The sequence below is a fragment of the Nyctibius grandis genome, chromosome Z, assembly GCF_013368605.1.
Source record: "Nyctibius grandis isolate bNycGra1 chromosome Z, bNycGra1.pri, whole genome shotgun sequence".
Taxonomy (NCBI): domain Eukaryota; kingdom Metazoa; phylum Chordata; class Aves; order Nyctibiiformes; family Nyctibiidae; genus Nyctibius; species Nyctibius grandis.
Window position 1 is genome coordinate 59,908,422 of NC_090695.1, and position 14,247 is coordinate 59,922,668.

Below are 14,247 nucleotides of genomic sequence, written 5' to 3' on the forward strand. Positions count from 1 at the left end.
GATCTCACCTCCATGAAGCGGGAGATGGTCTGGATAGCCCGGTCTGTCTCATTGAAGGCATCCACCCAGGTATATGTTGAGCCATTTGCTGTCTCAAAGTCCTCTGGACGGTTTGACAGGAAACGGGCAACGTCCTCCACTGTCCAGTTGGAAGCCGGCAAGTGCAGGTCCCAAAGAGCTTTGCCTTTCAGCAGCGTCTGCGGATATTTTGTTTTCAAAGGAGAAATAGTTGTTGAGAATTAATGTTAGATCTTCTCTCTCATCATGAAAAATAGTACTACCAAGGAAAATACCTTTTTAAAACGTGCAGGGAGAGGTCCTCTGCTGTACTTAGAAGATCTACACGGTGGGGTCCTTCCTCCCATTGCAAAGGATGTGCCTTCCCCCGGTATAGCTACACCATTTTTGTGTGCTTTGTGTGTGCTTTGCAGGCTGGCTGTCTGCCTCCATGTCCTGCCACCCCGTTTCCCAAGGAGAGGGCAGCAGAGAGCCATGCACAGCTCTGCACCCTGCACATGCAAACCATGTCTTGCACCAGCAAAGCAGGGGAAGAGTGTGTTCAGGAGAAACACATACGGCTGGTGTCAGTTGCCAAGCTCTGCCCACCTCCCCTGAACAAAGCTCTGCTCCCGGCTGGGATGGAGAGGGGCTGTGGCACGGCTGGAGGCTGAACTGTCATAGTGCTGAGCGGAAATACCAGCACCAGAGGCCGAGTAGCTTTTCTCACATATTTTGCTATTGCGCCACCAGGGCTGGCTGAAGCAGCCCTGTACAGCCATGATGTCCTGCCTCTGTTCTCCTGTCTGGGACAGTGCTTTTTTTCACCTGGTTTAACTGTTAGCTTTCTGAGGACAGGCTATTGCCCCACTACGTGTATGCCTAACACCCCATGCAAGTGTTGTCCAGGTAGAAGCACCTGGCATTGAAGCACAAACCAGTCCTCTGGGCAGACAATATGAGGGCAAGCAGGAGGGGAGCATTAATTGTAAAGGACACAGCTGAACTGAAGCAGGCAAGAAAAAAAAAACAAAACAAAACAAAACAACCCTGCACAAGAGAGAAAACTGCAAAAACCCTCCCCAGCAGGAAGGGCACCGTGCCTGGAGGGAAGGGGCTCAGCCTCATCACGCTCAGCAGCAACACTAAAGCTCCTTAACTCCAGGGGCACATGTTGTCCCCCCTAAGGTTAGCAGCTGCATTAGCATCAGGCTGGAAGTGCCAGAGATGGGCAAGCAAAGCACTTTTCTCTCCTTCCGCAGGAAGCAGTATGCCAAACAGACTGCACAACCCAGAGAGCTGGCAGGTGATGATCAGTCACCCAGCAGCATGGCAGCCTCAGTGGTTAACAAACAGCAAAGGACTGATCTCCCCTGTGAAAGCAGCCACAAACGAGTATGTTTCAGTGTACTCATGTGCAAGCAATCCATGCTGCACCTCTAAACTGAATGGGATGCTGCCTTGGAGCTGCCCAGGCACTGACAGTGAAGTACTTCTGCTTGTGTGAACTGCAACAGGTGACAACAAATGAACCCCTGCTACCGTGCCAATACAGAGGAGGAGACCAGACTGTCAGGAAGATCAAGAACTAACTACCAGAGCCAGCAAGGTTAACAAGAAGCATAAAATACAAAACCAGAACAGCCCAGGGTTCATTTAAAAAAAAAAAATGCAGCAACATTCAACTTTTCAAAGGACACAACTGCAAACCAATATCCAAACCTTGACTTCCTGTCTGCACTCTCTGCAGCGAACGGTTCCATTTACAATTGGTGGCCCCAATTCTCACCTTCCTGGTACCAGCATCTACAGAACTAACTTTCATTAAGCCAACAGAGACCCAGAAATGATGGAAGTGATCTCTGTCCCTCTAGTATGTCATGTTGATGGGGAAGTGCAACAGAGCAGGTCAGAGACTATTCAGCAGAGCATTACACTGCAGTAAACAATGAATGAACTTCAAGGCTTAGAAGACCTGGGGAAGTCTCTGTATAACAGCTGCACTATGACACACAACCAGCTGCCGTGCAAAGACAGCTGGAAAAGCTACTCTACAAGTGTTCCTCTGTTGCACGATCACAGGTTTAGATCACTGTGCTTCCAAAGACATCAGCACAGGGTTCAAAGATCCACCCCTCGGAACTGCACCTGAGGGAAGCAACAGTGAACTAAGCCACTTAAGTAGATAATACCCCGGTAATGCAGGTCTAACATCTGGCACATCGCTACAGGGAGCCAACAGGCTAGCAGAAACCATGTCAAATCCAAACAAGACTCCCAGCCCCTTCTTCACGGTCTAGTATGCATGGCACATTATGTACCCATCAGCTGCAGGGTGATGTTTGCTCTTCTCCCACGAGCACCCAAGTATTACTAAATTAAGCGTACCATGCAACTCCAAATTAAGTTTTTACAAGATTTGTGCCAGATTACTGCCAGGCATCTAGGTTCAGCTCTAGCATGATAACCATTCAATTCCTACTGTACTAAATGGGGCCTGAGGCTACCTGGCACCTCCCAGGATCCGATGCAGGTGTATGACCGCTCACTCTGCTGCTACCATGAGAGCACTCTTGTGGAGAAGTGCACTGCACAGGGAGCTGAACATGTCACCAACCCCACAGGTCCCCAGTTTACCAAAATACCCCAAGCCAGATATTCATACCCCATTAGGGCAACACTGTGGAAGAAACAGCCCATTGCCCCACAGAGGCAGATTAGAAACTGGTGTTAAAACACGCACTGCTCCTGCTTGCAGCAGGTTGTTACTTGAAGGAAGGAATGCCAAGCATAATACAAGATTGGTACAATCACATTGTGTTTCAAGAAGGGGTCCCACCCATACTATTTATCTGCTCAGCTCAGCGCTGAAGCACCATCTAAAATAAATATTTCATAGCTTATTGCAGAAGATACCAGTGGTGGTTCTGGCAAGGACAGCATACTGACCCGAACGAGATCCATTTCCTGACTGCTTTCCATAAACGTCCAAATCTTTGGGCTTATCTCCTCCCACATCCCCCCGAGGTCACGGAACACACCCAGCTCCTGGAATGTCCTGTTCACCTGTTGGCAAAGAGGAGAGAAAGGTTATTTCCAAAAGCTGGCAGAGATCCACTGTGGGCTGAGAGGGTGCATTGACCCGTCAAGCAAAGTATTGAGTGCTGCTTATATTCGAACAGCAGCTCAGCTTCTGCAAGGACCAGAATAGGGAAAATCAAGTGCACTTGGAAGGAAAAGAACAACAGGGAGTGTGGATGCCTGTGGCTGAGCACTGCCTTTCAAGGCTTGGTAGAGAATGACTCTGCCTTGGAGATTAAGTGCACACAGAGGCAGACCCTCCCCATATGCTAGAAGAGTCTTTCTGAGGGAGCCTGGGGAATTAGAGAAAACATTAGGTAAACCACAATCGGAAATGATCAAGAATCTGCTGACCAACCAGCAGCGGAGGAGAGGAAGGACACCTGAAGGCTTACCAAGGTCTTCCCCACTCCCACATCCCACATCAGAGATGCAAAGCCTGTGGATAATCAAAAGGCATCACCAGGAAAGCTTCCAGCCAAGTCTAGAAAAAGAGTTCGGCCTGGCCTTTTCTCCTTGGGCCTTCAACAGCAAGGGCATGGGAGGTGAGAGACTAGGGAGGCTGTGCTTTGCAGGCAATCCTTTCTAGGCTTGTGTTTGGGCCCAGTTTAACACAGAGCAGCTAAGCTGCACAACCAGAGGACACACCTCATTCTACATATCAGAGGACAGGGCTAGAGTTACCTCAGTCATGACCTTCCTTATGGCTGGTGTGTCTGGAGTGTACAAGATCTTCCCAATCAGCAAGGGTTTCAAAGCCCTCCAGATAATCCTGGAAAGCGGGCTGGATTCCAGGCTCTTCATCAGCTCATTGCAGTAGGGTGCTGAGGAGGAGAGGACAAGGGTGAGCGGCTGCACAGCACGATGACAATTGCAGAAGGCATATGCTCCACTTGTGTGGGCTTTAAGGACAGTCACAGCTGAAAGCACAGCATTTGTCAGACAACAAAAACCCTCCTCTACTGCAAAGCTTCACAAAAAGCCCCTTTCAGTCCAAGTCTCCACGATCTGCCCAGCAAACACGGAGCACCCAGGTAGCCTCCAGCATTAAGAGCCACACTGTTAGTTCTGCACCACTCTCGCTACTGTTAGTGCATGGCACTAGCAAAATTTGTCTAGAGAAGGACAGATTTCCAAAGGCTGCATATGACTCTGCTCCCTCTCCCTCTGAAGGAGATCCACTACGAAGTCTTCTGTGGACTCTGCACAAGGCCCTTGGGAATCCCTTGCATGTCAATATCCTTGCTGGCCTTAAAGGCATGTGCAGGAGGCAGCAAGTGCATGCCTTTCTGAAACAGTGGTAGGTATGCTGTCCCTCAGGACCCCCTGCTTTCATCTGTGGAAGTTTGGGAAACGCTAGCAATGACACCCATGAAGTAGATGGGACCTTAGGCCATGCCACGGTTACACTTACTTGTGGAGTTATCATAGAAGTTCGTTACATCGTCTTCAGTGCTGTTGCCTCCAAACAGTGCTTTGTAGTTGTTATCCTCATACCAGTTGAGGGATTTAATTTTGAGCCCTCCACCTTCTGGATGGCCGCACACAATGCGCGACACAGCCTGGTAGATCTGTGTAGAGGAGTTTGAGGCATTCACATTGGTCAGGAACATCACCTCTTGCCTCATGTCACTCCAGCTCTTCATGCTCAGCAACTGGAGGGGGAGGTGGGAGAAGAGAGTGGAAGCAGGGATAGGAACAGGATTAGCAAGAGGAGAGGATCTTGCCACTCTCCATCAAATCATACATCTGTTTTTGAACAGATGAGAATCGCCTTGAATGCAACTTCAACAGTAAAGACCAGGGAAAGCATGTTTTCCCCCGCCACAGTGCAAGAACATAGAGGGAAGTCTCTTCTGTGCATGCACAAGGAATGTGCCCTTGCCAAGCTCTTTACTCTTTTAAGTTTTTTCCTCCAGTGCTGTGGGTGGCTCCTGCCCGCCCTGCCCTCTCACGTGGAAGCTGCTTCTCCTCCCGGTTGCACAATGGCTTACATTCCAGTGGAGTCCCCTAATGCCATGTGGAGTGGGGTGCATTGAGTCAGAAGAGGGAGTAAGGAACACCACAAAGTGAGTGCAGCTCACAGGACACAGGCTGGACAAGCTGCAGGCCCCAGCAGTGTCACCTGGCACAATTCCACCAAGGTCAGGAAGCCTCCACTGATTTACACCAGGCAGCCAGTTTGATCTCCTGGATGAGTATCGCTTACCCCTGCCCCAGCACCTCCCTGCCCCATTGTCAAGAGCATTCCCAGAAACCCCTTGAAAACAAGCCCAGCTGCAGCCTGATCACAGCATGAGCTGTGCATGCAGCCGGCCACAGCAAGGAGCCTTCTCCTGCCCAGCCAGCCTGACAGCAGGCTCAAGGTGACAACACGCAACTGACTTGGACGATTGGTACCTCCAGACTCATTTGCCTAGCATAAGCAATAGGTCATGAACAAAAGCACCAGGTGCTCAGCCTCAGACACTCATTGCATTAATGTCACTGTACTCAAGAGGCATGACCAAGCTCACCACAATGGAAAAAGAAATGCGCTTCCATGAGCACTGGTTTCACACTACACTCCATCATTGCTCTCAGACTCTCTGTCTGGAGATGTAAGAACATCAGCGGAGGTGTGTCCACACAGACTAGAAGACTGTTTATTTCAGTAACCTCTATGATGGTGACAGTAAGTGGATGTTAGGAAAAAAATAAGGCAAGGGCAAGAACGCAGGATACTTCGCCCAAGTAAACTTCCAGCTTCCATTTATTTTCAGCTCAGGGAACTTCTATTTCCTAACTCTCCATGAATTTCTTCCATGGCAAACTCATAGAGTTTCGAACATCCATAAGTATTTAACATCCAACACATCACTGGAAAGAACTTCTTCTCCCCTCTCCTTAACATAGCTATGGTTAGCTCCATTTGATGCCATGTTATTTACACTAGAAGAGACAGTGAACATTCAATCCCTATCTCTTTTTTCTGAGCCACTCAACTCTATAGACCTCTGTCATATCCCAAACTCATCTCTTTTCCAATATGACAAGCCCCAGACTACTCCCTTGTTCCTTGTGTGAAAGTCATTCCACTTCTAAATGTCCTAATTGCCCTTCTCGGAACTTTTTCCAGTTCTGCTACCCCTTTTTGGGGAGGAAGAGCCTAGATCTGTATTCCATATCAAACAGAGGGGCAATCCATGGTTTTATATAGCATCATGGTAACATCTTACAGCTGGTTCTCTATCCCTTTTTATATCTTTTCTAGCATTCGATCTCATTTCTTGACTGCTACTGAAAAATCAGGTGACATTAACTTCTATGTTCTTGCTGTGCTGCCCAGAACAGCAACATGCACTAATAAGGGCAAGGGGAGCTGCTGAGACACCTATTTGGAACAGCTCATCAGCTGCATCTCAGAAACAACTTTAGATGCTGTGGCCAAACTACCTTGTTTTCAGAGACAATAACAGTCGAAGACCATCTGCAAGTTTTGCTCGCTGTGTATTGGTTTTGTCACCTTTGTTTAAATAAAACGCAGATAATTAAAGTCTAAGAGAGCTGGCAAAGCCAGCCAGCAACAATGTAGAAAGCGATGGTATGCTGGAAGAGTTCAATCCAAATTCACCCAAGGAAAGCACACAGGGAGTCTGTGTCCTTACACTGGGAGGCAAACCTGACCCTTTCTGTTCATCTGTAGCGCTGGGTGTGCTTTGATGTGCCAACATCTGGACAAAAATTCTTGATGCTAAACAACAGCTACTGTGTGTCACATACACAAGGAGCCTCTATTTTTAGCTGCTTGAAAACACATGACACTGTGATATGATGGAAGACAGCTGTGAGAACAGCTAAAGCCTGGGGATTCAGTACACGTGTCCAGAGTGACTGCTTCAAGTGTACCTTCATTTCCTCACTACTGCCTTTGTCTGCACCCTGGTGCCACTCAATCTGGCTCCACAGGTTCAGGGTGACTGACAGGACATTAGCATCATGGGACATGAATGAAAAAAATGTCACACAACAGCTTTTGTTGGTTATATATGCTCATGTGGATTTTGGGATTTGATGATTCCTCACCCAAAAGGCCAAGGCTGCATTTCAGGTGTGAAAGTTTGAGGGTCCAATTCAAAGGGACCCCTCAGGGAGTTTTTGGTACCTCAGGTAAAACAGCTGATTCTTCCTTAGCTAAAGCAGTTGACTTTTTGCTGAAGTATCAAACTCCCTAACATGAGCAAAGGAACCGCAGCTAATTCCCATGAATGTATGAGGTGTTATCCGTTTTGCAGACGGACTGCATTAGCAAATAAATTTTTACACATAATTTTAAAACAATTTGAACAAGGAGCTTTGTTTCATCTTTGGCACCAGGAACTTTACAACTGACATGCAGAGCTGCTCTGTTCACCTCACTGGAAGCAAGTATCTCACGTCTGAAGGGTTACTGAGCTATTTTTTCTCTCAGACATCAGACCTGTCTCTCTTTTAAGTGTTTCTTAATAATTGCCCTTGCTCTCGGTGTTTAATCTGCCCTCCTAGGTTGATTTAAAGAGCCCAGGGACACAGATCCAATCAATCCCCATACTCAGAGATAAATACTTTGTTCAGGCCATTCTCTAATTAAAATTCCTTGCTAGAAAGGCTCCTAGACATGGCACAAACAATAGTTCTCTCCACCCCCTCAAGCTGCTGCCCTTCGAAACAAGGGAGCAAGTCCCTCCTTTTCACACAGAAATCAGCCTGCCAGACAATAAGTAACTTTCGGTCAAGCCATCTGGAGCAGTTCATGCTGTACACAGAGGAAAAAGCTGCCTTTGTTTGCACAGCAATAGGGCAGAATTAAAGGTACTCCTACCCCAAAACAGCTGCCAAGCAAAAGACACATTACCCTGGGACATTTTCGGCCACATCAGCAAACTGAATATCACATGGTTTCAATTATTTTTATCCCAGACCAGAAAAAAAGGCGAGCTTAGGTGACGTAAGGGGAAACAGCTGTAACCGAACTCTGAAGGGCAGCCTCCCTGCTAGCAGCAAGAGCTCTGCCACGGTCTTAGCTGAGGCTGATCCGGGAATCATCTTTAATTTCACTGTACACGGGGCTCGGCGGCAGGCTGTGGGACTCGGGGAGGGATGCGTGCCAGGAATTGTTGGCTGGCATGGCGCTGGCTCCCGGCAGCCGCCCCTCCGCGGGAGTGGAGCGCATGCTAACCTGAAGTGACCCGCTCTTGTGCATGCTCTAGGAGGTTACTGCCGGTCACGGCTCTGAGTTCTCTTGCTCTGATGCAAACGCGGAAGACTGGCGAAGGGGAGGAGGAGGCATTGTTTAGTTTAGATGGTTGCGATTTCTGCTTCAGAGAGAGAATGTTTTTGCCTAGTAGCAGCACTTCAAAGTCAGAGCCAGCCAAAAAGCAACTAAGGTAAGTTTCTGGCTCACAAAAACCCCCCGGTTTTGGACTTCTGACTCACGCTAGACATGCAGGGCTTTTTCCTTAATCCATCGTTTCACCTGCAAAAACAAATACTTCAAGTCTCTAGAATGTCACTTTGTCTCTGCAAATCACTATTTATGTTTTGCCAGAGTCCTTCAGCCAGTATTGAGATGCCATTGCACTGAGTGCCCCACAAAGATGGGAAAACAATCTCTGCCCCAAAAAGCTAGATAGACAGAAAGCAAACAGTAGACTATAGCTACTAATTTAGATCACAGCAGCCACAACACCTCTTCCACATGCCATACCCTCACGGCACGCAGAGACCTGTAGATACAACCAAGTAACAACACTAACATGGCTGGCAACTGAGTGAAAAAAGCTAGAAAAGAGGCAAACCTCCACATGAAGTTTGCAAGGCACCACTAGTCAGGAGATGTATTGCAAGCCCAACAGTTGTGCCACTGCTGAGAAGGCAAATCCCATGGAAAACGTCTTAATTCCTGATCCTCCCATGAGCACCCAACCTTTAGCCACATATCTGATCCAACTCCTATGGTGTCTGTAACTCAAAGTGCCAAAGGGTTGCAAAGTGTTTGCTGCCTCTACTCATGCTGGGAGAATGGCTGTAGGATGGGAGGGAAGTTTCAAAACAAGCCAGGGATTTTACATTGAGTTGCACCAAGGAGACTTGTGCTTCTTATACTCGATTGCAGGCTAAGACAGCAACCACGGTGATGTGTTCTCCTGACACGAAGGTGCTCCTTACCTCTTTAAGAAGCTTCCCAAGGCTCTCTCTCAAAGCTTCCACAGTTTCTGACAGATCATGCAACGAGGAATTGAAAGAAATTCGTCTCTGCAGGAAGAGAGAAAAGGAAACTAGAAGTCACAAACAAAGAAAATAAACTTGTAAACATTCTTGTAAAGAACAGTAGTAAGGACTGTTTACATGGCAAAGTGCTTGATGGGGAAGACAGAACTGGCATTCTGTGCAACCGTGAGCTTAAAACACCCTGGGCTGCAGTGCCCCACAATGCAATGGGGACACCCTTTTCCTTCCTCACAGGTTAGGTATGCAGATGCCATAACCAGAACCATCCCAATAAAATGATTAATGCATGCACGTACACTTACAGTGCAAAGGATGGCTTGCATTCCAGGTCACAAAACAAGCACAGCCTACAGGACAGCATGTGGACAGACCTGAAATCCTGCAAGTCAGTGCTAGGAAGGGAATGAAAAGTCTACACAAGGGAGGAAAAGACCAGTTGGTAGACACAAACTTTCAGTGGGACTCCACACAGGTAGCAGCTCAGATATGGAGAACAACTGCTGCAGTGTACATCATCTTCACCACTTAAGTCCTCCCATCAGGCCTTGACATTTTTTTATCTAAACCAAGGGTATATTTTAAAACAACGAGCTTCCATGAAGCAGCTGACATTCACCATCATCGCAAGAGAAAGACTGACAGGTTTCCAGAAGTGGAAGGCATAGCTTTCAGGAAACTATTTGCTCCAGGCAGGGAGTCACACTGAAGACAACGACTTGTTTCCAGTTGCTCTACATGTAACTGGTGGGCCTGCGTTTTGGTTTGCAGTGTTCTTTTTCCCTTCTGTCCACATATCTGGAATATCTCACACGGGAAACATTTGGACAATTCTTCTTTCAAGGGAATGAAGATTAAAATAATTTCCTAAGATTTCACGTTAGCAGCTACATGTTGCAGCATTTGAAAGCATGCTAAAGTTACAGCATTGTGACACACAGAGGAACAGCCAAGGCCCTTGATTTTAGCACACATCGTTTGGCCTGAAGCTTTTAATTTTCACATCTTTCCTGGAGTCATTTCTGGAAGCAAAGTCTGGAGGCTTTCAGATGTTCTAGCTGATTTGCTGTAGGGTGATAAGACCTGGTCAGTGCCAGCTGGTGTAAACGGGCACCGTTCCACTCATCTGCCAGTGCATTTAAGACCCAGCTAACTTTTCTGAGTGCATAGTTAGTGCCTGCTCCAAAGGCAGTTGCAAATTCAGGGAAAGGTCTCTGTAACTTCTATGGAGTTCTACTAAACACAGTCCTTAAGGTTTGGATAAACCAAAACACATCATTAGGGCTAAAAGAAAAGCAATTCAAACTCCCCATAGGCTAAGACCTTCAAGACATATTTAAAGAATATAGTCAGAAAATATCAAAGCTACACAGCTGCACTACCACTTCAGCAACAAGACAAGGTAGAAACTCTCAGGTTCATGCATAACAGTAGATGTGCTTGTTCAGCTCCATACACCTCATCAAGCTCTACACAGATTTGTGATGTTCACTGTATTCAGAGGTGATTCAGGGACAGGGTGGATGAGGAAGAGTTTTCTGATGATACTAATTGATTCAAAACAGTGAAAAGTCAAAACCCAGTTGCAAAGGATTAGTGAAAGGCCTCATGCTGACACTCTGTTATAAAGTGCCAGATGAAATTCAGTGCTGCAAAATAAAGTACACAGGGCAAAGACAGTTCTACCTTAAGATACACTTTGATGTTTCTGAACTAGCTACTGCCACTCAGAAAGGGAGATCTTGGAATTACAGTGATAAAACAGATTAACATCAATATAAACCCACAGTGCAATCCTGGTTCTCAAGTACTATGTGAAATTTTGTGTCCTCCATCTCTGAAGGAACACAAATACAGAAAAAGGCCACTAGTATGATTCAAGATAAGAATGGCTTCTGAAGAAAGAACAACAGACCACAGTTCTTCCAATGGGACCTGTAGTGACAAATAGAGGTTACAACAGAAGTCTGTAGAATTACAAGTGGGATAGAGAATAGGAACACAGGATGATTGCTCAGTGCATTTCATCATACAGGACTAGAGGGCTTCTAGTGAAAAGATCAGTTTAAAACAAACCGAAGGAGCTGCTGCACACGCAATTTAGTCAAAATGGAGAAATTCTGTAGATACTATGCAATGCTGAAGGTACAGAAAGTTAATGTGGGTTTGAGAAAGGCTTAGAAGAATTCATTAAAGAAAAAAAAAAAAGCTTATCAAGTGCTATTAAACACAAAGATCCCGGCAGCAGCTGAGAAAGTCTGAGTTGCAAGCTACTAAAGAACAGGACATTAGATTGAGGAAATGTTACTATACACTCACCCCATGACTGCATTCTTTCACATGCCTCCATTATGGGCCACTGCTGGATTAGCACTCAGGGGACACCGAGCTGAACAGGACTTTGGTCTGACCCAGTACGCAAGTCTTAGGTGATTGAAGAAGCTTGCAAGCCTTACCCTGAAAAGCGAGGAGAACCCACCTATCCTTTCACACCCCACCACCCTGACCTTTCTTCCCTAACAAATTCACAGCACTCCAAGTTCATTTCTCACCAGAACTTGCAATGGTGCCATTGCTATTGAGGGAATTTTGCTTTCTTTACCACCACCATTTGCAGCCTATAGCCCACTCAGGGAGCCTCTCACAAGTCGTATCTCCCGAGACAATAACAAAAATCAGTCACAAGTGGCCAGTTGTCTTTGTACAGATAAGCATGTCATGAATTTCCCTGGAAAATAACTCTTTGCAGTGGCTCATTAAGTAAAGCAGTTCATTACATTCATAAGAGCCCTCTAGATTCAGGGCAGTTCCAGTAAGGTTGGTCCCACTATAAGTGTCTTTAGTAGGTGCCTGCACTACACCTTGGGCAGGGGCAAGGACTCATCTTCCAGTGAAATGCAGCAAAAACATCACCTGTCCTGTGTAGGCACACTGTGGAAAGACAAAGTTCTGGCAGGTTTTGAACAGAACTGCCCCGTACAATTACTGCGTTACTGGCTTGCAAGTCATGCCTTCATTTAGACTTGTCTTTTGGGGCAGCCAACATCATAATTCTCGTGAGGTACAGACTGCACTGAGTGGACTCTGTGTGCTTGTACGTGCATGCCGCGAGACTTTAAACAGAGACAAATACTTGAGGTGACTAGAGTTGACTGCACAGTCAAGGCAAGCCTTGAATCAGTCCACCTGTCAGCTCCTGCTAGAAGGGGATGCACAACTCTTTAACATGCAGGAGAAGGCACATGTTTGAAGTGTTGGGAGGTCATAACAAAATTCAGCCACTGTCTGCATCATACAGCTAATTTTCTGCTTAATGAGAACACTCTGCCACGTTTGCTTGAAATAGTTATTACAACTTTACACTGAACTTTGCAGAAAAATCACATGCTTTAAGCTTCTTGCTTTTGTTTCCTGGGAGTGGAAGTCCCAAAGTACAGCTGCTTAAAAGCATGGTATCATTGTGCTTGCCTGAAAACACTCTCAAAAGAGCAAGGAAAGCCACAAGTGCAGTTGCAACATGTATTTACATTAAGAGACCTTTTCTAAAAATCAGTTTTCAGCTGGAATGCATTTATTATTCAATGCTTAGTTCATGCTAACCATATGACAAAATACCACCTGTATTAAGAAGGTAGAAAAAACAACGCGATTTTCATGTGCTCACCCACACTCTTTCAAGGACCACTATAGTACAGAAGCCACAACACATTTATGGCTTATTACAGACCCACACCACTGGAAGTGAGTGTGGCAAACCCCTTCTTAGGCAGCGCTGAAGAGATGAAATCCCACAGGACCAATTTGTATTGTCTTTGTCATTTAACCTTCCCCCCAAATCATTTTCAAAACTGGGGAGATTTGCACCTGTCCCAGAACAGGTATTTTTATGATATAAGACAATCCCCAGCCATCACAACACCAGTCCAGTGGGACACCTCTAACTTACTGCCTTTGCTTTTGCTAACCAGGGGTGCCTGTAACCTTTCCCAAACAGTGCAGTTCTTCCATGGGACAACTGCTTGCCTAGCAAGGAGAAAGCTAAAAAGGAAATTTGTGTGAGCGCAATTAGACATACTGTTTCACTGTTGTTCTCAAACCACTTCTCCTGCCTCAGTGTCTCACTGACTATACCCTGTGCAAGGCAAATCTCAAGAAGAGAAGATGTGTCCACAAGGGGCTTGTATAAGATGTCCTATGCCCCACAGTACTTACTGTCGGCCAAAAGGCTTCAGAGAATGGATGAGGATTAAGATGTGGCTCCGGGAAAAGGGAATTTGACTTTTTGAAACACTTGTTGTTTCTAGTGGAGTGAATACTCAGTCAAGAAGGAAAGCTGATCCTTCGCCTTGGCACAGTGTGATCACTCCCAGAGATTCTCTCGAGTTTTGATCCAAACAGCCCACCCCAAATAGGTTCTTACATAAGAAACAACAAGGAGACACACTTTAACCTCTCCACCATGCTTCTATGTGCTTGGCTCTGTTTTCTCACCCTACAGAGCAGGCTAAATTAAGTCGTACAAAGGATCAGTGGCAGAGCTAAAAATCCTACTGCAAAATTATAACTACTAGTCCTTCTTTGTCTTAACTGTACTCTTCCACTTTGGGCAACACTCAAGGTGCTCCGGATATAACAGATGAGCTTATGTAAAGAGAATTGTTTATTTTTTTGTCTTCCTTTTTAAAAAAAACTCCCTTAACAGTGCTGTGATATTTAGAGCTTATGCATTTCAGTATGCATGCACTTTAATTTCCTTTTTAAAACTGTGCCCTGTACATAATTTGCTAATAATTACTGTTTTGTTGTGAGTTACCCAGAAAGAACACTTTATCATTTTCCTCAGGCTGCAAATGCACATGCACTTTAAGCTGGCAGAAGCAGGTGTTGACATAGGGATCTCAGCCCCACACACATGCCCTGACC

At 46.1% G+C, this 14,247-nt stretch overlaps 1 protein-coding gene across 4 annotated transcripts in view; it reads right to left on the reverse strand.

Moving 5' to 3' along the window:
• The window catches only part of ABCA1 (ATP binding cassette subfamily A member 1), a 97,386-nt gene that overhangs the window by 29,408 nt on the left and 53,731 nt on the right, over positions 1-14,247 (reverse strand). For all 4 annotated transcript variants that reach the window (XR_011050191.1, XM_068424121.1, XM_068424120.1 and 1 more), the window contains 5 exons: positions 9,265-9,351; positions 4,493-4,733; positions 3,763-3,902; positions 2,947-3,063; positions 9-197 (listed from right to left, as the gene is read on the reverse strand). Coding sequence is in view for 3 of the 4 variants with exons in the window: in XM_068424121.1 (XP_068280222.1) it covers positions 9-197; positions 2,947-3,063; positions 3,763-3,902; positions 4,493-4,733; positions 9,265-9,351 (774 nt within the window). In the remaining variant the exon portion in view is untranslated. The remainder of the gene's footprint in view (positions 1-8; positions 198-2,946; positions 3,064-3,762; positions 3,903-4,492; positions 4,734-9,264; positions 9,352-14,247) is intronic.